Source organism: Xenopus tropicalis, chromosome 2, assembly GCF_000004195.4.
Source record: "Xenopus tropicalis strain Nigerian chromosome 2, UCB_Xtro_10.0, whole genome shotgun sequence".
Taxonomy (NCBI): Eukaryota; Metazoa; Chordata; class Amphibia; order Anura; family Pipidae; genus Xenopus; species Xenopus tropicalis.
Window position 1 is genome coordinate 16,087,046 of NC_030678.2, and position 25,912 is coordinate 16,112,957.

General features: G+C 43.4%; 1 protein-coding gene across 1 annotated transcript; it reads right to left on the reverse strand.

Annotated features, from left to right (window-relative positions):
- Positions 1 to 20,084: 20,084 nt before the first annotated feature.
- LOC116408585 (circumsporozoite protein-like) lies at positions 20,085 to 25,075 on the reverse strand. Its single transcript, XM_031896185.1, has 2 exons — positions 25,034 to 25,075; positions 20,085 to 21,905 (listed from the first exon to the last, which is right to left on the reverse strand). The coding sequence occupies exons 1-2, from the start codon at positions 25,073 to 25,075 to the stop codon at positions 20,085 to 20,087; spliced, it is 1,863 nt and encodes a 620-aa protein (XP_031752045.1).
- Positions 25,076 to 25,912: the final 837 nt, after the last annotated feature.

A 25,912-nucleotide genomic window follows, 5' to 3' on the forward strand; every position in this document is an offset into this window, starting at 1 on the left:
ATCAAGACTATGGCATATGGGGCAGTCTGATAACTTCTGCCCAGTAACTCAAAGCTCCAGGGATTTCTACATATTAACATTCTTTGGATGGACTCCCCAAAGCGTTATTGTTTACCGTTTTCTAGTTGGCAATCACAGAAGGCTATCTGCATGTCTGTTAAAAACAATTGTGAACAAATGTTATTTTTATGTTCTTTTTGTGTCTGAAAAGCCTGTATATTGCAATGTCTGAGTCACTGAAGATTTGAAACAAATCCATATAATCCATTTTCTATTAATATGTAGGATAACCCTTATCAGTACATTCCCATTGCCTTTACACAGTCACACAGTAACACCGGCTACACAAGTGCCCCTTGAGCTTTGTATGGCTCTAGAGAAAGATGGGTAAGTCTTGTTACCTGTGCAGCGCTGCCCTCTGTGGCTGGAGAGATGTACTGCAGGGTGAGTATTACATTCAGAATTTCAGGTGCACAAATGATATCATGCAAATTTGCTCCTTCCTCCATAAAGGGTGCGGCTGCAATTACCCTTGGTCTTCCACATCCACAAAATCCCAACCTATATTTAAGTGTTATTATATTGGAATAAGCAGCTGAACAGTCATTGTTTCCTGTGATTGAACCATGTTGTCATCTCCAGAGTCATCAGAGTCACGTATGAGGAACCCCCACTCCCCACATAGGGAACAGACAACAGGTGACATATTCTGGAAGTGCAGACATGTAATTAATTGGGCCTCTGTCTTTATGTAGGGTCTGGTAGGTGATAGAGACATAGATAGATGATTGATAGATAGATAGATAGATAGATAGATGATAGATAGATGGATAGATAGATAGATAGATAGACAGATAGATGGATAGATGATAGATAGATAGATAGATAGATAGACAGATAGATAGATAGATGATAAATAGATAGATAGATAATTGATGGTATATAGATAGATAGATCATAGATAGATAGATAGATAGATAGATAGATAGATAGATAGATAGATAGATAGATGATAGATAGATAGATAAATAGATAGGTAGATAGATGATTGATAGATAGAAAGATAGATAGATAGATGATAGATAGATAGATAGATAGATAGATAGATAGATAGATAGATGATAGATAGATAGATAGATAGATAGATAGATAGATAGATGATTGATAGATGATAGATGATTGATAGATACTAGATAGATAGATGAGAGATGATTGATAGATAGATAGATAGATAGATAGATAGATAGATAGATGGATGGATAGATAGATGATAGATAGATGATAGATAGATGATAGATGATTGATAGATGATAGATGATAGATAGATAGATAGATAGATAGATAGATGGATAGATAGATAGATAGATAGATAGATAGATGATAGATAGATGATTGATAGATAGATAGATAGATAGATAGATAGATAGATAGATAGATGATAGATGATTGATAGATGATAGATAGATAATAGATAGATAGATGATAAATATATAGATAGACAGATCGATCTACCAATAGATACAAAAGCAACATGGCACCACTTAGACTTACAACATACTGATGCCATCACTGCCCCTGCCTGCAACCACAGCAAGTTAAATGATTACTATGTTCCCCTCCCCTTAGTAAGTTGCCCTAGGCAACCACACAGGTGGTAAACCCATAAGGGTTCCAATAGCCATAAGGAATGATTCCCAGGGGTAGAATATAGTGTGGGAGCCCACAATAGCTGCAATGTGTATGTGGGATCCTGTCTTTGAGTGTAATTAACCATTCATGGTTTAACCATGCATTTACCAATCAACAGAATCGGGAAAATCCAAGGGAAGGGGTATTTTGATCAATAGCTCCTTGCTGACACCCTAAGGGTAAGAACCCACAGAGTGAGTTACTCGCCAGTGATAGATCTCTGCTATCGCGGATGACTAAACACTCCAAAAAGGCTTTCCACCTGCAACGATAGAAGTCACCAGTGGAAAGCCCTTCGCATCCCTTCAATAATCTGAAGTCACAGGACGTTTCCTCCTGCAGGAAACTTCATGTGACTTCACAAAAAAAGGCTTTCCACTGGCGACTTCTATGGTGGAAAGCCTTTTCAGAGCAGTTAGTCACCCATGATAGTGGTCCTACCCTTATATGTACCTTTTTTCAGACTCCTCTGTATTTACATTGCTGACGGGAAGCACAAAGGTTCCATAAACATATTATGGGTCTAAGGTAAGATTTGCCCCTAAAGTATAAGGCTGCTGCATTTACCAAGGTTAGCAGATATTTATTTGCCAAAAGGATTTTGGAGTTAGAATTATGGAAAAGGTAAAATCTAACTTACATAATAACTTCTAATTCTGAAATACTCCAGGAAAACCCTGCCTTCTATGCCCCTTGGGTAGATCCCAAACCTTCCAACTATTCATGATAATAATAAACCTAAATTGGTTTGACATTTCTGAAGCAGCTGTCCCCTTTATGGAATATTTAGATACACAAAGAGATTGTCAGACAAATAATATACAGGTATAGGACCCGTTATCCAGAATGCTCGGGACCAAGGGTATTCCGGATAAGGGGTCTTTCTGTGATTTGGATCTCCATACCTTAAGTCTACTAAAAAATTAATAAAACATTATTTAAACCCAATAGGATTATTTTGCATCCAATGAGGATTATTTATATCTTAGTTGGGATCAAGTACAGGTACTGTTTTATTATTACAGAGAAAAGGGAATCATTTAACCATTAAATAAACCCAATAGGGCTGTTCTGCCCCCAATAAGGGGTAATTATATCTTAGTTGGGATCAAGTACAGGTACTGTTTTATTATTACAGAGAAAAGGGAATCATTTAACCATTAAATAAACCCAATAGGGCTGTTCTGCCCCAATAAGGGGTAATTATATCTTAGTTGGGATCAAGTACAGGTACTGTTTTATTATTACAGAGAAAAGGGAATCATTTAACCATTAAATAAACCCAATAGGGCTGTTCTGCCCCAATAAGGGGTAATTATATCTTAGTTGGGATCAAGTACAGGTACTGTTTTATTATTACAGAGAAAAGGGAATCATTTAACCATTAAATAAACCCAATAGGGCTGTTCTGCCCCAATAAGGGGTAATTATATCTTAGTTGGGATCAAGTACAGGTACTGTTTTATTATTACAGAGAAAAAGGAAATCAGTTTTAAAATTCTCAGTTATTTGATTATAATGGAGTCTATGGGAGACAGGCTTTCCGTAATTCGGAGCTTTCTGGATAACGGGTTTCCGGATAAGGGATCCCATACCTGTACCATATAATGAAGCCAGATTGGGTATATATATAAAACTCCTTTTAAGAATCAGCATGAAGGCAAAATACAATTGTAACTTTTCTTAAACGTTGTGCCAAAAATAGTTATTTTTACAAGGGCACCTTGAGTGTACAATTAGCCATGTAATGTTCATATATAATTACTTGTACCTAGTTTACAGCATTGAATCTAGTACCGGTATTTACTGGCTGTACATAGAATTACCTCTGTCGTGCCAAGAAGCTAAATGATTTTGCTTAATATACAAGCGACTAACAAGACAATAGAAACCATTGCAAAGTGTCTAAATAACCTACAGTGTGACTTTAATAGGGCTTCCCAGGGAATTGCCCACTGCTCTATGTATAAAGGGTCCCACTATAATGTTGGGTTTGCAGGTAAAACTGTTGCATGTTTCATTTTAGAGTAAAATACACAATGTGCCTGCCTCCCAAAATTTGAAAAAATGCAAAGAGGGACAAAAATAAATGCTGCATGTAGTCTGGCATTTTTTTGACCACACCCATTTTTGTGACCATGCCCCTAAATACCACTCCCATTTTACAAAATTTGGCAAGTTATATAAAGCTGAACACATTTCTGGGGCTTTGTTTTGTGTGTTATTACAGTTTTGCTAAAAAGGTGAAATAGCCCTTTAAGATACAGGTATGGGACCCATTATCCAGAATGCTTGGGACCTGGGGTTTTCCTGATAAGGGGTCTTTCTGTAATTTGGATCTCCTACCTAAAGTCTGCAAAAAACATTATTTAAACAGTAATTAAACCCAATAGAGCTGTTCTGCCCCCAATAAGGGGTAATTATATCTTAGTTGGGATCAAGTACAGGTACTGTTTTATTATTACAGAGAAAAGGGAATCATTTAACCATTAAATAAACCCAATAGGGCTGTTCTGCCCCCAATAAGGGGTAATTATATCTTAGTTGGGATCAAGTACAGGTACTGTTTTATTATTACAGAGAAAAGGGAATCATTTAACCATTAAATAAACCCAATAGGGCTGTTCTGCCCCCAATAAGGGGTAATTATATCTTAGTTGGGATCAAGTACAGGTACTGTTTTATTATTACAGAGAAAAGGGAATCATTTAACCATTAAATAAACCCAATAGGGCTGTTCTGCCCCCAATAAGGGGTAATTATATCTTAGTTGGGATCAAGTACAGGTACTGTTTTATTATTACAGAGAAAAGGGATTCATTTAACCATTAAATAAACCCAATAGGGCTGTTCTGCCCCCAATAAGGGGTAATTATATCTTAGTTGGGATCCAGTACAGGTACTGTTTTATTATTACAGAGAAATATGAAAAATTTGAATTATTTGCTTATAATGGGGCCAGGGGAAATGGCCTTTCCATAATTTGGAACTTTCTGGATAACAGGTTTCCAGATAAGGGATCCCATCCCTGTACATTCATGCAAGAATATATAATAAATATGCTGAAGAGTTAATATGTGGCTCAAGGCATCTCCCTATGAATTAATGCAGACGTGTGAGAAGATTCTGGTTCATTCCAGAAGAACTTACTGGTAACAAGGCACCCTGTTCAGCTTAGTAAGGCTGCGAATGAATGTTCTGATCCAGATTTAACCTGATGAATTCACTCAACACTTGAAACCCCAAGAGCCGTTTTCTGGAAAAAGAGTTTCATGACAATGTATATTTAGTTGGTATATAATGATGGTTGTAACTGATCTCCTAACAGTAGACTCTCTTGTTGTGTTCTGCCCTGATCCAGTCGATCTATCCAGGCTGCAAGCAAACGTTTTTTTTATTCAATAAGGTTTTGTTATGAATTTCAAAATCACTTCGCTACACTTTGCCAATGATCTAGGGCCAAAATAAATGAATAGATTTAATTGTTTCAGGTTGTTCTAAGAAAAAGTCAGTTCTTGGCTATCAACAAAAACCCTGGGCACCTCTATAATGGCTTTGCGGCTGTGACTGCTCTGTGTGCCCCCCCCCACTGTAAAAAAACCCATAATATACAATTACTTATGCATCAAAATCTTTATGTGTACGGTCAACACAGCCATTGCTCTTGAAGGGGAGTGGTCCAAATATTGTATATATATAGTATATCAGTACTGACCCTTTCTAAGCATGTGTTTCTTTTGTATAACCCCCATATGGCTTCCACGTCTAGGCAAACGTTCAAACATGTGCAGGGACCCTTAGGGGGAGATTTACTAATCCACGAACGGTCCGAAGGCGTCCGAAATTTGTACATAGGCCTTTTATACACTCACATATATTGCAACCCTAACTGACCCATTAGGGGCTGCACGTAATGTGTTTCCATCTGATCTAATGGCACAAATAATATTACAGCCATCTCCCCCCACATAAAGGAGTCCTACATGGCTGTAGAGCTAATTGGCTAATGAGGGAGAGTGTTAGTTGGCTAATGAATTGCTCAGCTTGTCTCCACTGAGAACCTCAAAATGCAGTAAATAGCGCAATATGCAAAAACCTGTAAATGCATAAATAATCTCGTTAGTTACAGATGTATTTGCAAAAGTGCTTTATGTAAATATTGATTCTAAAAGATTTTTGTGCAGATTAATGGCCGATATCCGTGTTGGATTCCGGGCTGCGCTTTCCTGCATTAAAAAATAAACAAGGTTTTCCTAATTTTAGCATCTTTCAGCCTGAATACTGGAAATGTAACTTTGATTATCCGCCATCAAATGTACAAAGTTACCTCTGATCTTAGCATCCGATTCAGCTCTCTCTCTGACTGGTTACACAAACTCCATTGGCTTTTAAGATTTCGGAAAGAAAATCTGTCCTGGTAAGTGGTTTCCTACATGTTCCCAGCCCTGTGTGCTCCCACAGCCCTTTGTAGGTTTGTCTTTTATTAGAGTTTTTCTACAGGAAGAGGGGGCAAATGTACATGGGATTGTAGCCCCCAAACCCAGAATTATTATAGTGGGTTTATGAATTTAAAAATGTGTGTTGGTCCTGGAGCTTCTCCCCTATTATTAACCATAGGAAATTGATGTGTCTGCAGCTGAGTGTCAGTATCTGACTGAAGTTTATCTAAATAGTAGAACTGTCTTAGATATCACTTAGATACTCCTTAGATACTTAGATACTCCTTAGACATCTACAGAGCTATGTAGGGTTTCAGTATTCTGTTATAGGCAGGTCCGGACTGGGATTCAGAATTGGCCCTGGCATTACAAGTACACAGAGGCCCAAACAGCCCCCCAGCCCAATAAATAGTGACTGTCTATGGCATCTTACAGCAGCCCCTATGGTATTTGCCAGAATTCACACATTGCCAGTCCAGCCAGGTTATAGACAGCATTTATTTATTATATCCATTGGAAGTACCCTGAAAGCTTTCTCTGCTTTCCCCCCCTTTTCCATTATCCATTCAACAAGTTGCTTACCTTTTCTCTCACCTGTTCCCTGGCATGGCGGCTCTCCGGGAAGCTAGCCCAATGAGGCATACCTGTTACTAACCATAGGGCTCATTCACAATGCCCCAGCAATGTGCAAACTGCATAGGCTGAAATCAGACATTTTTTTTGTACTTTGCCCACTGCATGGGGCATTTTGCAAATAGCTACAGGCCTCTGTGATCCATTTTGGGGTGCAGAGACCTACAGACAGCACTTATATTCCAAAGATATGCTCAGTTCTAAAGGGCCGGGCAGGGGAAGGCATGTAGGCATCTTCCCCTCCTGCCCCCTACCTAGAAAATGCAACCAAAAAAACGCCTATTTACTTCAATGCGTTCTACAAATTTTTGCCATTTCGCAAATTTTCCAGCAAAGTGAAATGGGACAGATTCACTTTACTTGTACTTTACATGTATAAGATCTCCAAATCTAAAATATTTTATTTCTGTTAAGGTTTGGTGGTGGCCTTTTACCAGGGCAGTGCATTTCCCAGACTGTATCATGATGTAGTTATCATGTAGCCCAGTGATCCCCAACCAGTGGCTCAGGGGCAACATGTTGCTCCCCAACCCCTTGGATGTTGCTCTCAGTGTCCCCAAACCAGGGAGATATTTTTGAATTCCTGACTTGGGGGCAAGTTTTGGTTGAATAAAAACAAGATTTCCTACCAAATAAAGCCCCCTGTAAGCTGATAGGGTGCATAGAGGCCCCTAATAGCCAATCACAGCCCTTATTTGGCTCCTCCATGAACTTTTATGGTGCTTGTGTTGCTCTCCAAGTCTTTTTACATTTGACTGTGGCTCCCGAGTAAGAAAGGTTGGGGCCTTTTAATGTAGCCAATGGCCGAGGGGTGGACAATAGCGATTATGATATTTGGGAGGCCCACCCCAATGCCTGTAGTAACTACCTCCTAGCTGGAACTGGATACACCAGAAGAGACCATAATGGAAGCCCTAAAGACCATTCTCAATACCTTGTGCTGGAAATATCTATCAGATAATTATCTGTAATTCCCAGATTGTGATCTGCGTGACTCTGTCCTGTGTGATGTTACATAACTCTCTTACCCAATGCTTCCCACATATTTGTCCCCTTATTAAGGCTCTTGGTAAACAATATAGTGGAAGTTCAAACCATTATGTCATCCAAAAAATGGGCAGGATAAATTCAGCAATATGTTACTATTCTGAGTGAAGCTTAGAAACACCCCAGGGATTTCTGGAGTAGGAAATCCCATCTCTGGCTCTGAATGATGTCACTTGTGTAACGCAAGCAGAATTATTCATATTGCTCACGGATTATTATGGCTACATTGGCCGGGTTGCAGTCAGACACTACCATCGTAATAAACTGAATCTATTTTATTGTGATAAGGGCTATATAAATAATTTTGTGAGATGTGGAATATGCTCTATAAATAATTTGCAGCTGGTCTTTTTTTTTTTTCAGGGGCAATTTGATATCTAGTAGCAATGAGTGAATCTGTCTTGTTTCACTTCGCAGACAAATGATTTCTAGAAAATTTACACATACGTCTTTATTGACGTGACCGCAACTTTTTTTATGCAACATATTTGATGCTGCTGTGACTTTTTTTTTAACTTTTTTGTATGAATCGTATGTCAAGCTCCAGCACCCTGTTGGCACCTAGGAAATAAAGGAATATAATAAATGATTCAGTTGGAGGCATCCTCGCTGCCGGTGGAAGAACTTCATTGCATAATATCCCGTTTTAGCCGGCGCCCAGCCAAGCAGCCAGCGATTCGCCGCATGGAAAGGTCGAACAGAATTGACCCGCAGGAATCCTGTAATGCCAATTAGCGCCACAAAGGATAATCTCACTTCATTTTACCAGCTGTGCCTCTGAAAGAAATCTCTTAACAGTTACAATTGTATGAAATACGCTAAATATCCCAGACGCCTGCCATAATAACCATGTATAAATGTAACGTATTCTAAAGCCTTTGTCATATCAAGGCAAGGACCCAGCGTATATTTATTAGGCATTCTCTTAAATAATAATAAAAATTTAATCAAAAACACTCTCACATTCCGCAATAGAAATATTCATGTTTAACTATATCAGTGCCTAGTTGGTACCGCGCCCAGGCAGTAGGTGGCGCCAACCTGAGATATTCACAATCCCGTGGAATAATCCAGAGCTGGGTTCACTGCTAAACATGGGACATGGTGCCCTGATATCTTTTAGTAATTACTGGGCAAATTAACCCTTAGGGTATGGAACACTGTCCCTTACAAAGGGGACCAGTAGTTGCACACTTAGAGGAGAATAAGATGGAGGTCTACACGGTCTTGCAGTTATTTATGTATATTTGTATCTATATAGTGGTACTTTCCAGGCTGCGGGGCACACCTGTTGGCAGCCTTCCTGCCTCTCACCTCATACTGGGGGCTCTGTACTGTACAGACTGTGGCGCAGGGGTCAGCTTTGCGTTGAGGTTAGGGTTGCCATCTCTCTGGTTTTGACCAGGACAGCCTGTTTTTTCAAGGGGTCAAAACCTTCTGCCATCCTGAAAACCGGGCAGAAACCCTCTGAATTGGCTCCAACAGACGTAATAACCCCGCCCCTCAAATCATCACTCAGTAAGAAATGCCATCATGTGATGATGTTGTGTGATGACATCAGCAGTTTGCATGATGAGTTTAGCGACACAGTGCTGACGTCATCACACACCCATTTGTCTGGGTTTAAAACTTGGCCAAGGTTGCAACCCTAAAAGAAGTACTAGACCCTACCTAACCGAGTTTCCTCTTACTCAGGGCCCCTGTCTGGCAAGGGACCCCCAGGGCACATACAACCCCTTGCTGCCCCTGCCCTTGTCATTGCTGCCCCATGTCCACCCTTTGCCTGCTTGCCCCACAACCCCTAGCTGCCCCTGTCCTTGTCATTGATGCCCCATGTCCACCCTTTGCCTGCTTGCCCCACAACCCCTAGCTGCCTCTGTCCTTGTCATTGATGCCCCATGTCCACCCTTTGCCTGCTTGCCCCACAACCCCTAGCTGCCCCTGTCCTTGTCATTGATGCCCCATGTCCACCCTTTGCCTGCTTGCCCCACAACCCCTAGCTGCCTCTGTCCTTGTCATTGATGCCCCATGTCCACCCTTTGCCTGCTTGCACCCACAACCCCTAGCCGCCCCTGTCCTTGTCATTGCTGCCATTGCTGTGAGTCTGCCTCCCCTGCTCATTATTAGTCTATCAATTAGGATTGCACCCCCCAACAGCACCCTAGGAATGTGTCGACACCTCAGTTCTGGCCCTGGATAATTAAGCTGAGGCACAGTAAAAAAAAAAAAAAAGAAAAAACGATTGAACTCTCCAATAAACAGATAAATACCTGTATATGACTTCAGTGTCTCTAATGTGACAAAAGTATCACAATATTATGACTCTATTTTCAGAATCACCCATTTTCTCCTGCTTTATTCCATGCCAGTCTTTAGGAGAAATCCCCATTGATTCTGCAATGCAAAACTCATTGTGCTGCGCTGTTTGGCGAATGTTAAACAAGCGAATGTCTCCCACTAGTGGCAGGAAAGGGTTACTACATCTCATTGTCTTATTGTCATTTCATTTCTTATTGTCTAATTCACAAAAAGCCACAGTAATGTTTCCCTATCACTGACTCTCATATAAGGGCCATTTAGATGAATCTGACATTGACTTTTATGGAAAATAGTTATTATCCTTTATTATATAACTTCATTATATGTTGTACAGAGATAATACATCATTCCCATCAGTCCCTGCCCCAGTGAGCTTACAATCTAAGGTCCCTATCACATTCCCATCAGTCCCTGCCCCAGTGAGCTTACAATCTAAGGTCCCTATCACATTCCCATCAGTCCCTGCCCCAGTGGAGCTTACAATCTAAGGTCCCTATCACATTCCCATCAGTCCCTGCCCCAGTGAGCTTACAATCTAAGGTCCCTATCACATTCCCATCAGTCCCTGCCCCAGTGAGCTTACAATCTAAGGTCCCTATCACATTCCCATCAGTCCCTGCCCCAGTGGAGCTTACAATCTAAGGTCCCTATCACATTCCCATCAGTCCCTGCCCCAGTGGAGCTTACAATCTAAGGTCCCTATCCCATTCCCATCAGTCCCTGCCCCAGTGAGCTTACAATCTAAGGTCCCTATCCCATTCCCATCAGTCCCTGCCCCAGTGAGCTTACAATCTAAGGTCCCTATCACATTCCCATGAGTCCCTGCCCTAGTGAGCTTACAATCTAAGGTCCCTATCCCATTCCCATCAGTCCCTGCCCCAGTGGAGCTTACAATCTAAGGTCCCTATCCCATTCCCATCAGTCCCTGCCCCAGTGAGCTTACAATCTAAGGTCCCTATCACATTCCCATGAGTCCCTGCCCCAGTGGAGCTTACAATCTAAGGTCCCTATCACATTCCCATCAGTCCCTGCCCCAGTGAGCTTACAATCTAAGGTCCCTATCACATTCCCATCAGTCCCTGGCCCAGTGGAGCTTACAATCTAAGGTCCCTATCACATTCCCATCAGTCCCTGCCCCAGTGGAGCTTACAATCTAAGGTCCCTATCACATTCCCATCAGTCCCTGGCCCAGTGGAGCTTACAATCTAAGGTCCCTATCACATTCCCATCAGTCCCTGCCCCAGTGAGCTAACAATCTAAGGTCCCTATCACATTCCCATCAGTCCCTGCCCCAGTGAGCTTACAATCTAAGGTCCCTATCACATTCCCATCAGTCCCTGCCCCAGTGAGCTTACAATCTAAGGTCCCCATCACATTCCCATCAGTCCCTGCCCCAGTGAGCTTACAATCTAAGGTCCCCATCACATTCCCATGCCTTATGATTTATTTGTGGATTAGTTCAAAAACTGCTAATATCTTTAAAACTAGAAAATAAATCTATACGGCAATTTTACATTCATATGTTTTAAGGGTTTATATTATCTTTTGATAGGCTGGGTTCACATGGAAGAATTTCTATGAATCCCAAGTCACACTAATACCCCAGCTGTATCTAATACACAAGAGTAAGCTTTATACAACTCATTACTCCTCATCTGGGGCAATAGATTATCTGATCTTGCAATGAAACGATGGTGCTCGGGGCATATCTGGTACCGTGATTGTGTTTATGAAGCTCTCTGCACTAATACTTTATATAAGGAACTCTGTACTGTATAACAGTTACCATCTGTTTCTGTGCCCGGGGAATATGAGGACCTTGTATGCTAGAAGAACTAATATACTGCAAACAAATGTGACTCGGGGATCTGTATTCAGTTGCATGTTGCTGAGCCGCCCCCCCGCAGGCAGTATATTTATTAGTACGCTGGGTGTATGAGCGCAGAAGGTGTGAGCTGGGGGGGCATTAGCCATGTCAGCGCTATTAAGTCTACCTAGAAAGCTGGCGAAGCTCCATTCCTGGCTGTACCACTTGTGCTGAGAAGCAAGGGGGGGCTTATTCATTTACTATAGTTGCAGAGACACCATAGAAGTCATTTACAAACAGTGGCATAACTATATATACGGCAGACCCCACCGTTGCAGGGGGCCCAGGCAGCAGGGTCTGCTGTACCTTAGTCCCTTCTCTCCTACCTGGTGGGGCCAGAAGGTACGGTGCAGTCAGGGCTGGGAGGGGCCAGTGGAGGAGGGACGGGTTGCACCGGGCCCTCTTTTCTGCAGGGGGACCCAGCAACACCAGGTTACACCCCTGTTTACAAAAACAGCTGCGGTTCCAATGCAATTCAACTTGTTTTTTTACCCATAATTCAGTGTTTAATCTTCACAATTCCATTGCAACTGTGGGCAAGAGTGGAATTGCATCTAATGCATTCAAATGCACACAACTGCAGTTTTGGGTTTCTATAAATCAGAAGCCTTGGTGTTCAAATTGTCTGCACAAATGAAGTCATTTCCAACGCTCTGCATTAAAGTGACATTTGTTTTTAGGCAGTTACTGTTCCTAGCGGCGCAGCCCACCTTGGGGACGTTGGGATTACTGCCACATTCAGGGTCTGTGATTCATTAGACAGACTGGGCAGGGGAATGGCGCTTGGTACAAATACATATACAGTATATATTAGGGATGCACCAAACCCACTTTTTTGGGTTCGGCCGAACCCCTGAACCCACCCTGAAGGATTCAACCCCCAACTGAATCCGTATCCTAATTCACATACGCTGATTAGGATAGGAAGGGGTTAAAAAACTTTTTTCCCCTGACCATTTAACCATTTCCGAATGCAAATTTATACTAATTTGGATTTGGATTCGGTTCGCCCGGGGACCGTGGATTCAGCCGAAGCCGAATCCTTAAAAAAAAGTCCGGATTTGGCCCGAATCCCGAACCGAATCCGGGATTCGGTGCATCCCTAGTATATATAGTAGTACAGAGTATAGTATAGAGGGCAACACACCGGATACTTCCTTCCACCTTGTGTATTACGGGCAAGTACATTGCCGCTAAATTTGTAATAAAGGTGCCGGCCATAGCTGGTGATTTACTGCCTGGGCCAATCAAATACCGGCCAGGTGGCAGCGCTATTTCCAACAAGTGATGTCAAGGGGCAATGTAGTAAAGTTTGCACCAAGCCTAGTCACCTATAGGAGCCAAAAAGGAGGTAGTATCAACCGGGTAAAAAAAAGATATTTAATTGGATGCTATGGATTACAAGTCCCATCTTAAACATTGTGGTTTTAATTAATTTCCACTCATTTCTAATTATAATGCCGACGTGTTTATAGTAAGCCTGACATTTAAGCCATTATTTGAAGAAAATATAAAAATATATATGGCAGTATATTGCAGCATTGTCTGGCAGATAAAGAGTTAAAGCCACGAGATAGACTCAGACGTGTTACACACGGACTACAGATCGTTGTTATAAAACTCGGCTTTCTATCTTCTTGCTGGAAGTGTATGTAGTGTAAGCATCAGGGGAAAAAACAACAAAAAATGAGCTTTATTGCACAAATCTGCTGTTTTACTGCCGTTAGCGCTATGACATATGTGTTTGGCTTCCTTTTATTGAGAGCGAGTGCGATAATTACAGTGATTTAGCTACAGCCCCAGACTGGGTAAAGTTATGGATGCCCTAAACCTTAGCCGTGATTCATACTTTTGTCTGCGAATGAGCTGCACTGCGGATTTTCAGATGAATACCTCGCTTTCCTTCTCAAATATCCAAACTCAACATATTTGGGTTTCATTGTTCATTTATTTTGGCTGGGAGCTGCCGGAGTCTGGCATCGAGGGGAACGCAGGTTGTTAGCAAGGAGCTTGCATCGTCCGACTGGCCTGCCGGGACACCGGGAGTAAACCTGGGGGCCCCCGGTCCTATTGGGCCCCACTGTCCGGCACAAAGGCAGGCTATGTAGCTCAGTGGTGGAGCACAGTGTCGGACTGGCCCCCCAGGATACCAGGGAAACTCCCGGTGGGCCCAGGTGTCAGTGGGCCCTCCTGCTCCTGACCATTTGGCCTGTTTCATGGCCATTCCCTATTTCTGAATGGGAAGAAAGTGGAGAAATAGATGGAAGAATAGATGCTATCTTGTAAATAAAAGAGACTAGGAGAATAAAGTGGCTGAGTAAGGAAAGGATTGAAAATAGGTTGGAGAGTGGGCCCAGGGTCTAAGGTTTTCTGGTGGGCCCCTGGGGTTCCAGTCCGACACTGGTGGAGCACCTCCCCCCTGGGAGTCTGTAACCTACTGGCATTGGTATTAGATCAGATAACTGGAGAGCATTTCTATGGAATCTGGATCTTTTATCTGGTATGAGTTCAGCGAGACCCTGAATAGAAGGGTCCTTTGAATGATCTTTTGTTCCCCTCCATCTTGGGGGGATCTACATCTATGTAAGTGACCCCTTTAGTATGAATTCCAGCTATAGGACTAAGACTTATGCCCCGAGTTGGGGACAAGACCACCATACAAATGGAGTACATTTTGTTCTGATGGACAAAAAACTGTGATGATGAACTATTAAAGATGGTGGGAGATATGCCCAAAGGCAAATGGCTAAAGTTTGATCCATCTGAAGTTCCTAGATATTGTTGAAAATGAAAATATAGCAGAATGACCCCCTGCAGTGGCATAACTACCAAGGACATAGGGGAGCCTGATGGTACAGGGGGCTTGGTGGTCTTCTCCTTCCTTGGGTTTTGTGGGTGACTACCAAGTTTGCTGCCATCACTGGGGGGGCCCACGACCCCAAAGTTACACCCTAACCCCCTAGCTAGATGCAGTGCATATATTAATATTTATATGACATGTATGCCACTTTCCATAATGAACAAAAGGATAAATTGGCCCATTAGCTATATATAATATAATATAATTCCATATACATCTACAGGTAACACATGGCTTGGTCCTGAGTACTACAGTCCCCCAAAGCCCTACTATAGTGACTGCAGGTCTTGTGGTAATGGGTCACATGGGTAAAGTCTGGTTCACTCAGAAACCAGAACCTGAGGTGCTGTAGGACCAATGAAGACAACCAGTAGGGGAAGGGAACCCTGTGAGCAAGGTTTTAGCCAGATATAAACTATGTTAACAGTAAGAAACAGAGAATACCCAAAGCTCCACTAAATGGTGCTAGTGGGGTGTAGTCAGTGACTATGTTTTTTTTTTTTTAAAAGGTTTTTATTTTGCATTTTTAAACAAACAAAAATAAACAAAGGAAAAACAGATAAAGTAAAATAAAATACTTGGCACTTACATCATCTTTGTCACTAATATATCATTTACATTATATACTTGGTGACAGTTAGAACTCCATGTGGTATCAACTTGTCAAGGTACACCAGGGGTTATGTGCGTATTAGTCAGTGACTATGTTTACTAGTATAGGGACCAACACCCATTGGTCATGGGGTCCTTAGTAAAATAAAGGTCAGCTTCTTTTGCTCATAGTTTTTTTTTTTTTTAAAGTCATTAAGTCTCTAGGGTCAGGGGAGTTTGCATGGATGCTGCAATGCTATATTCATGGGTGTGAGTGGTATGTATACCTTGGAATGCCATCTAGCATGTTCCTTATACTCACACACACATACTAAACAGTTCCAAGAGCCACCGCACCCAGTACAACACTGCTTCTCACTCCCGTACATTAACCGTAATCGAGTCTCTGGCTATTGAGGGACCCCAGGTACATCCCAGGCCGGTTAGAGGAGAGGGGAGCAGTGGAACTGCAGGAAAGGTGGTGCAACCAACAGTTATTGCAAATCCTTACTCACGGAGCAACATGTTTCTCATTTACTAACACAAGTGCTAAATTGCAAGTACAAGTCGGCCAAATAGTAACTAGTCATTAATGAGCTTTAATCACTCTACTGCAAGTTAGGAAATAAAAGCAAACATCTAACTGGTTGCTGTAGGCCATTGGTTCTAAACCTTCCTAATGCCGCGACCCTTTAATACAGTTCCTCATGTTGTGGTGACCCCCAACCACAGAGGAGCGGTGTCTCGGTTCCTAAGACCATCGGAAATATATGTTTTCCGATGGTCTTGGGCGACCCCTGTGAAAGGGTCATTCGACCCCCAAAGGGGACCCACAGGTTGAGAACCACTGCTGTAGGCAAATATACTTATACCGTGTAGCCCCCTATGCTGGTGATTGAGCCCCATTATAGCTTTTGTGCTTTTAGCAACATATTTTACCCCAAGTAGCCCGATACTGCCCCTTCTGTCCCACCATAAAACATGCCAGGACTCTAGAACTTCTGGGTTAGTTGAGGGCAAGAAGAGAGTCTTCCTGATCGACAGTCCCTTATGTGTGCATCCTGAGTAATCCACAGCGTTACGTCCCTGATCTGAGTGACACTCCCCACCTGCCCAGTTACAGAACAATTTGGTTCTACCCGGTTATGTCCCAATTCGCCTCCTTTCCATCAGCCTAGTAACCCTCTATAGGCAATGTGGCACCCTGGGTACACCCTCTATAGGCAATGTGGCACCCTGGGTACACCCTCTATAGGCAATGTGGCACCCTGGGTACACCCTCTATAGGCAATGTGGCACCTTGGGTACACCCTCTATAGGCAATGTGGCACCCTGGGTACACCCTCTATAGGCAATGTGGCACCCTGGGTACACCCTCTATAGGCAATGTGGCACCCTGGGTACACCCTCTATAGGCAATGTGGCACCTTGGGTACACCCTCTATAGGCAATGTGGCACCCTGGGTACACCCTCTATAGGCAATGTGGCACCCTGGATACACCCTCTATGGGCAATGTGGCACCCTAGGTACACCCTCTATAGGCAATGTGGCACCCTGGGTACACCCTCTATAGGCAATGTGGCACCCTGGGTACAGCTTTACCAGCCGACGTTCCTTCAAACAGAAATCAAACCATTTTGTAGCTGCTTTCCTCCCATGCCCGCTTAGAAAACGTGTTTGTGCAATTAAACAGAACAGTCGTAGACGACAATTTATTCTCTCATTGTCAGAAATGTTAATATAATTGCGGAACATTTCTCCCGTGTTATTGCCGTATTGAAGTGCTAATGCATGTGTAAGTGTTTATAATAGCCAGACTTTTAATCAGATGCTGTCATGCAGTGAAATACTTCAGTGTGATATGGAAGCAGAAAATAGTGCTATTATGGGATTCGCAACTTTTTTTTACAGTATCTACCTGCAAATGTCAGGCTAGGGCACACACTGGAGCGTGAAGGGAAGGTTTCCAGACTGTAGGGCATGGCTGACATTAAAGCAATGAATGGGAGGCAAATAACAGTATAAGTGAGGGTATGTCCATTTTGGTCAGCAATAGGGATGAGCGAATCTATCCCATTTTGCTTCACCAAGTCCATTCTATTTGTTTAAGATAGCAGCTGCCATTTTAGCTTGGTCTGACTTCACTTTCTGCCTGCATCCCTGTGCTCTGGGCTCAGATTACAGGAGAGAGGGGAGGGGGGAGGAGGAAAAGGGAGAGGGAGAGAGGAGCAAACTGAGCAGGCTCGTGCCATGCCCTGAAGGATTTTGCAGGGAGCAGGAAGTCTGACACAGGAGATCATGTGTACAGAATAGAAGGACATAAATGTGCTGTTTCTTTTTACTGAGAATTCACAGCAAAAGTTCTGTGAGTGCTTATGGCTGTATTTAAATAGACCTTCCTGATTGGGGGGCAGGGCCGATCGCCATCTTGAAGTCAGGAAGGATTTTTTTGGAGAGGCTTTAGATGGAGGTTTTTGCCTTTCTCTGGATCAACTAGCAGTATATAGAGATGAAAGGTTGAACTCAAAGAACATGCATTGTTTCTCCAGCTATGTTAATATGTAGATAAATGTGACTATATCAGTAAGCTTGTACAGGTATGGGACCTGTTATCCAGAATGCTCAGGACCTGGCGTTTTCCGGATAAGGGGTCTTTCCGTAATTCGGATCTCCTACCTTGAGTCTGCCGAAAAAATGATTTAAACAGTAATTAAACCCAATAGGATTGTTTTGGCTCCAATAAGGGTTAATTATATCTTAGTTGGGGTCAAGTACAGGTACTGTTTTATTATTACAGAGAAAAGGGAATCATTTAACCATTAAATAAACCCAATAGGGCTGTTCTGCCCCCAATAAGGGGTAATTATATCTTAGTTGGGATCAAGTACAGGTACTGTTTTATTATTACAGAGAAAAGGGAATCATTTAACCATGAAATAAACCCAATAGGACTGTTCTGCCCCCAATAAGGGGTAATTATATCTTAGTTGGGATCAAGTACAGGTACTGTTTTATTATTACAGAGAAAAGGGAATCATTTAACCATTAAATAAACCCAATAGGGCTGTTCTGCCCCCAATAAGGGGTAATTATATCTTAGTTGGGATCAAGTACAGGTACTGTTTTATTATTACAGAGAAAAGGGAATCATTTAACCATTAAATAAACCCAATAGGGCTGTTCTGCCCCCAATAAGGGGTCATTATATCTTAGTTGGGATCAAGTACAGGTACTGTTTTATTATTACAGAGAAAAGGGAATCATTTAACCATGAAATAAACCCAATAGGGCTGTTCTGCCCCCAATAAGGGGTAATTATATCTTAGTTGGGATCAAGTACAGGTACTGTTTTATTATTACAGAGAAAAGGGAATCATTTAACCATTAAATAAACCCAATAGGGCTGTTCTGCCCCCAATAAGGGGTAATTATATCTTAGTTGGGATCAAGTACAGGTACTGTTTTATTATTACAGACAAAAGGGAATCATTTAACCATGAAATAAACCCAATAGGGCTGTTCTGCCCCCAATAAGGGGTAATTATATCTTAGTTGGGATCAAGTACAGGTACTGTTTTATTATTACAGAGAAAAGGGAATCATTTAACCATGAAATAAACCCAATAGGGCTGTTCTGCCCCCAATAAGGGGTAATTATATCTTAGTTGGGATCAAGTACAGGTACTGTTTTATTATTACAGAGAAAAGGGAATCATTTAACCATTAAATAAACCCAATAGGGCTGTTCTGCCCCCAATAAGGGGTAATTATATCTTAGTTGGGATCAAGTACAGTATATATGTATATATATATATATATATATATATATATATATATATTTCCTGTTGCTAACCACACACACATGCCTAGAGTCACAAACTGATGTATAAAAATAAAATTGTTACAATGGGATGGATGGGGGTCGTATTCCCATAAGCAGTGCATTATAGCAATGTCGGATATCCAACTGCTGGAGAGAATGGCTAAGTAGCTTACAGAAGGGAAGAACATCAGGTTGCAGTGATAATAATAAATATTCTTAAATATATTTAAAAATTCTATCCATGTGGAATAGCTTTGTGTCTATGAGAGTGTTTATAGCTGTAGCAATGCTGCTGTTTAGGATGCTGCAGATAAAACAAGTTATACCAGTTATACTGAGAGGTTATTATTATCCTGCACTGTCCATTGGACTTTTTTCTTTTCGGCTTGTTCTGTATCATTACCCAGCGATATTACCCTCAGTATCCGTTTTAACTGTCACTGGGATTTTATGTTATGAGCCCAATCCTCCAAGATGGTTTCCTGCCTACAGGAAGTCAATCCCCTGATCGTTTGGTCTACAAAGTCCTTCAAAAAAAAAAAAAAAAACAAGTAATTACTGTGGTTTTGTAACCCGCTAATTTTATACTGCGAGTCATTTGCATCGGAAGTTTCATTTCGGAAACTAGAGGAACTTCATTTAAAAATATATTATATCCGCTCGGAGTCTATTCTCCGGTTCTGGAACAATGAGGTTCTAATGGACATTTATTACCGCAATTATATAGGTTTGCTTATTGGGTTTAAGAACCATTTCTTTTAATGTTAATATTTGTTAAAAATAAAATCTGCCAGGCTTAAAGCAATGTATTCAATTATAGCCCATATTCAGTGTTGCCTGTACAGATGTACGACAGAGACGGCTCCACATTCCCACCCAGAGACGGCCCCGCATTCCCACCCAGAGACGGCCCCACATTCCCACCCAGAGACGGCCCCACATTCCCACCCAGAGACGGCCCCGCATTCCCACCCAGAGACGGCTCCACATTCCCACCCAGAGACGGCCCCGCATTCCCACCCAGAGACGGCTCCACGTTCCCACCCAGAGACGGCTCCACATTCCCACCCGGAGACGGCTCCACATTCCCACCCGGAGACGGCTCCACATTCCCACCCAGAGACGGCCCCGCATTCCCACCCAGAGACGGCTCCACGTTCCCACCCAGAGACGGCCCCGCATTCCCACCCAGAGACGGCTCCACATTCCCACCCGGAGACGGCTCCACATTCCCACCCAGAGACGGCTCCACATTCCCACCCAGAGACGGCCCCGCATTCCCACCCAGAGACGGCTCCACGTTCCCACCCAGAGACGGCCCCGCATTCCCACCCAGAGACGGCTCCACATTCCCACCCGGAGACGGCTCCACATTCCCACCCAGAGACGGCCCCGCATTCCCACCCAGAGACGGCTCCACATTCCCACCCGGAGACGGCTCCACATTCCCATCCAGAGACGGCCCCGCATTCCCACCCAGAGACGGCTCCGCATTCCCACCCAGAGACGGCCCCGCATTCCCACCCAGAGACGGCCCCGCGTTCCCACCCAGAGACGGCCCCGCATTCCCACCCAGAGACGGCTCCACATTCCCACCCGGAGACGGCTCCACATTCCCACCCGGAGACGGCTCCACATTCCCACCCAGAGACGGCCCCACATTCCCACCCAGAGACGGCCCCACATTCCCACCCAGAGACGGCTCCACATTCCCACCCAGAGACGGCTCCACATTCCCACCCAGAGACGGCTCCACATTCCCACCCAGAGACGGCCCCACATTCCCACCCAGAGACGGTCCCACATTCCCACCCAGAGACGGCTCCACATTCCCACCCAGAGACGGCTCCACATTCCCACCCGGAGACGGGTCCACATTCCCACCCGGAGACGACCCCACATTCCCACCCAGAGACGGCTCCACATTCCCACCCGGAGACGGCTCCACATTCCCACCCGGAGACGGTCCCACATTCCCACCCAGAGACGGCTCCACATTCCCGCCCGGAGACGGCTCCACATTCCCACCCAGAGACGGCTCCACATTCCCACCCGGAGACGGCTCCACATTCCCACCCAGAGACGGCTCCACATTCCCACCCAGAGACGGCCCCGCATTCCCACCCAGAGACGGCCCCGCATTCCCACCCAGAGACGGCTCCACATTCCCACCCGGAGACGGTCCCACATTCCCACCCAGAGACGGCTCCACATTCCCGCCCGGAGACGGCTCCACATTCCCACCCAGAGACGGTCCCACATTCCCACCCAGAGACGGTCCCACATTCCCACCCAGAGACGGTCCCACATTCCCACCCAGAGACGGTCCCACATTCCCACCCAGAGACGGCTCCACATTCCCACTCAGAGACGGCTCCACATTCCCACCCAGAAACGGCCCCACATTCCCACCCAGAGACGGCCCCACATTCCCACCCAGAGACGGCCCCACGTTCCCACCCAGAGACGGCCCCACATTCCCACCCAGAGACGGCCCCACATTCCCACCCAGAGACTGCCCCACATTCCCACCGAGAGACGGCTCCACATTCCCACCCAGAGACTGCTCCACATTCCCACCCAGAGACAGCCCCACATTCCCACCGAGAGACGGCTCCACATTCCCACCCAGAGACTGCTCCACCCAAGGTTTAATGATTAGGGAATATTTGCAGATATTGATGGGTGAAATAATTCTCCAGGCATGAATTTGCGCCAGATTTCTGCGTTTCACCAGTGGCAGAGTAGTAAAATGACGCACGTGACAATTTTTTTTTTTGAGGCGTGTCTTTTTCTCCGTTTTCGTGAATCTTTTCAAAGATTGGCAAATTTTTCAGTGAAGCGAAACAGATTCTCTCATACTATTTGTAGATGATAATATATAAGAATGACTGCAGACAGCCATAAATGGGCTGATATAAACAACGTCTTTGCTGCCCTTTACTGAATCAGGAACTTATTGGGCCATAACTAGTGATGAGCGAATCTGTTCCGTTTCGATTCACCGACAAATTCACGAATCTTTGAAAAGATCACAAAGATTCTTTCAATGAGAGACAGTTCTGTTTGACACGAGAGACAATTCTTTTGATGAGAGACAGTTCTGTTTGACACGAGAGACAATTCTTTTGATGAGAGACAGTTCTGTTTGACACGAGAGACAATTCTTTTGATGAGAGACAGTTCTGTTTGACGCAAGAGACAATTCTTTCGATGAGAGACAGTTCTGTTTGACACAAGAGACAATTCTTTTGATGAGAGACAGTTCTGTTTGACACGAGAGATCATTCTTTTGGTGAGAGACAGTTCTGATTGACATGAGAGATAATTCTTTTGGTGAGAGACAGTTCTGTTTGACAGGAGAGACAATTCTTTTGATGAGAGACAGTTCTGTTTGACGCAAGAGACAATTCTTTTGATGAGAGACAGTTCTGTTTGACACAAGAGACAATTCTTTTGATGAGAGACAGTTCTGTTTGACACGAGAGATAATTCTTTTGGTGAGAGACAGTTCTGTTTGACATGAGAGATAATTCTTTTGGTGAGAGACAGTTCTGTTTGACAGGAGAGACAATTCTTTTGATGAGAGACAATTCTTTTTGATGTGAGAGACAATTCTTTTTGACGCGAGAGACATTTCTTTTGATGAGAGACAATTCTTTTTGACGCGAGAGACATTTCTTTTGATGAGAGACAATTCTTTTTGACGCGAGAGACATTTCTTTTGATGAGAGACAATTCTTTTTGACGCGAGAGACAGTTCTTTTGACGTGTGACAATAAGTTTGATGCACGACAAGTCCTCTAATGTACTTATATAGAGTAATCATGTTCCCTTGCAGGTACTTTCTTTTCTAAAAAAAAAAGCGTCACAACCTTGTTGCTCTTTTCATGGTTATACAACGTTGCCAATACTATTATGGAGCAATAAATCACTAACGGTCTCCTAGTGCTGTGGGAAGATGACCAGCTTCCATAATCATCTGGCTTGAAAGACTTGCATAATATCCAAGGCTATAGCGATCTTACATAGGAAGAAGATGACCAGCATTAGGCTTCTTCACCCAGTTCTCTACCTACCTGAGATTACTATAATCTTGGATATTTTACTTCATAGAACTCATCCAGGCCCCTCTTATAGGCATTAACAGAATCTGCCATTACAGCATCACTAGGAAGGGCATTCCCCAACCTCACTGCCCTCACCATAAAGAACCCCCTACGCTTCAAATGAAAGTTCTGTTCCTCAAGTCTAAAGGAGTTGCTCTTGTTCTTTGTTTATTTCCATTGAAAAAGAGATGCCTCACAATATGTCCTCTAATGTACTTATATAGAGTAATCATGTTCCCTTGCAGGTACTTTCTTTTCTAAAGAAATCGTCACAACCTTGTTGTTCTTTTCATGGTTATACAACGTTGCCAATACTATTATGGAGCAATAAATGACTAACGGTCTCCTAGTGCTGTGGGAAGATGACCAGCTTCCATAATCATCTGGCTTGAAAGACTTGCATAATATCCAAGGCTATAGCGATCTTACATAGGAAGAAGATGACCAGCATTAGCCTCTCCAACAACATTTAACAGGGGTAGACAATATAATCGTAAACACTGGACATCCTTTATTAATAGGAACATGTGGCCATGGACTGGATCCATATTGAAGCATTAATGTCACTTATTTGGCTCATATTCAGAGAGTAGCCTCCTGGAAGAAGAGACTTTTTTCCTACAATGAAAACTGCTTATTTAGCATTTCCCTTCAAGCATTTGGTAATTGTAAGTAATTGTAAGGGAAATGTAAAGGGAATGTATTCAGGTTCTCAGACATTGGCACGCTAAGCAGCAGTGCAGCCATTACACACACACTGTTACATATACTGAATAGGAATGGAAACCTTTATATAGTGCAATATGAATTTAGGGACAAAAGGGGAAAGCCATGAATACACTATAGCAAATAAATGAACTTCAAGCTATTGAGAGAAAGGGAGGGCAGGGAAGGTTAATGTATTATATGTAAGAGCTGGGGAGCGCTCACGCCATGGAAACGACTCTGCAAAGTAAAAATGGATGGAGAGCGGCGGCACATTGCTGGGATTTAGAGCAGATAGAGAAAGAGAATACATTACAGCCATCAGTGCCGCCTTCACATCAGCCGGAGCGAACGCCGAATTTACGCTTCAATTTGCTGTATCGGAATATGTCGTTTCTTTTAAATAATAATTGTACAAAAAGCTGAAATATGAGAATGTAAAGGAGAAAATTCATTTAAATAACCCTTTGGTACCTTATAATGGACCTGTACGGTTTATTACGGTTTATGGGGTCACTGACCCTGGCAACCAAAAAAGAAAAAAAAAAAAAAAAAAGATCAACTGTGAGGCTTAAATTTTATTGTTATTCTTATATTTTTGTTGCTTATGTTTCTCTTCAGTTCACATTACTGTTCATCCTGAGTTCTCATTTAATAAGTGCTGACTGGTTGTTAGGGTAATAAAGCCCTAGCAACCAGATAGCTGATAACGTCCCAAGCCTGACAGGCCACATGACAAAATATGAAAATGATTCAAAGCCTATAAAAATGAAAAATACTCTGTTATGGCATATGGAAAATATATAATGAGCTGCATCTTCTTAGGGTGAGCACGGAGCACCCCCATCTTAGACAAGCCAAAAATGCCCTCGGCCCATTTGCTTATTATTTTGAAACCCTAACTCTCAGACCCACCTCATTCTTATTCTTGATCTTATTATTGGCTCACCGGGATAATGGCCGTGTGTTCCACTGTGAAACGCACAGTCATCTCTTATTTAATCCCCGGCCGTGCAGCCTGATTGACGCCAGGAGTGTAAGTAGTCGTGAAGTGCAGAGTATTGAGGCAGAGCAGGGCCGGAACTAGGGGTAGGCAGAAGAGGCAGCTGCCTAGGGTGCAACGATTGGGGGGCGCCAGGCAGGAGCCTCTGCTGCCTACTCCTAGTCTGTACTCCGTTGCGTTTCATATCGCAACACCCCCCTCCTCCCCCTCCCTTTTGGCGTGCGAAAACTGCGCATGCGTGCCAAAACGCAGGGGATAGGGGTTGCGATGCGCAGGGGCGAGGTAGCCGACCGGGTTGCCTAGGGCATCCGGTCGGCTGGGCCCGCCCCTGAGGCAGAGAGAGGGTGGGCAGGGGTGTGCAATGTGGCAGTGGCTGGGTGGTGGGCCCCAATACTCTGGGTGGTGGGTAGTGATGAGCAAATCTGTCCGTTTCAAAAGATTCGTTAAACGGTGAAAAAAAATTCTTTTGATGAGAGATCATTCTTTTTGACGCAAAAGACAATTCTTTTGATGAGAGAGACAATTTTTTTTTGGCGCAAGACACTTTTGACACGTGATAATTCTTTAAACGCTCGCGACAATTTTGGGACCTGTGGTGAATTTTTCCGTGGCAAATGAGGTCGCCCGTTTCGCGAACAAATCTGCGAATCCATGCCTGGCGAACTTTTTCACCCATCACTATAGGTGAGTTCCCCATGGGCCCTGGGTACCCCAGTCCGAGACTGCACGCATTGTTGCTGCACTCTACACCTCACACTGAATTCTTTATCCAATCCGAAATGCAGGGCGCAGTTCGATCCTAGATGCAAGCACTTTTTTAAATAA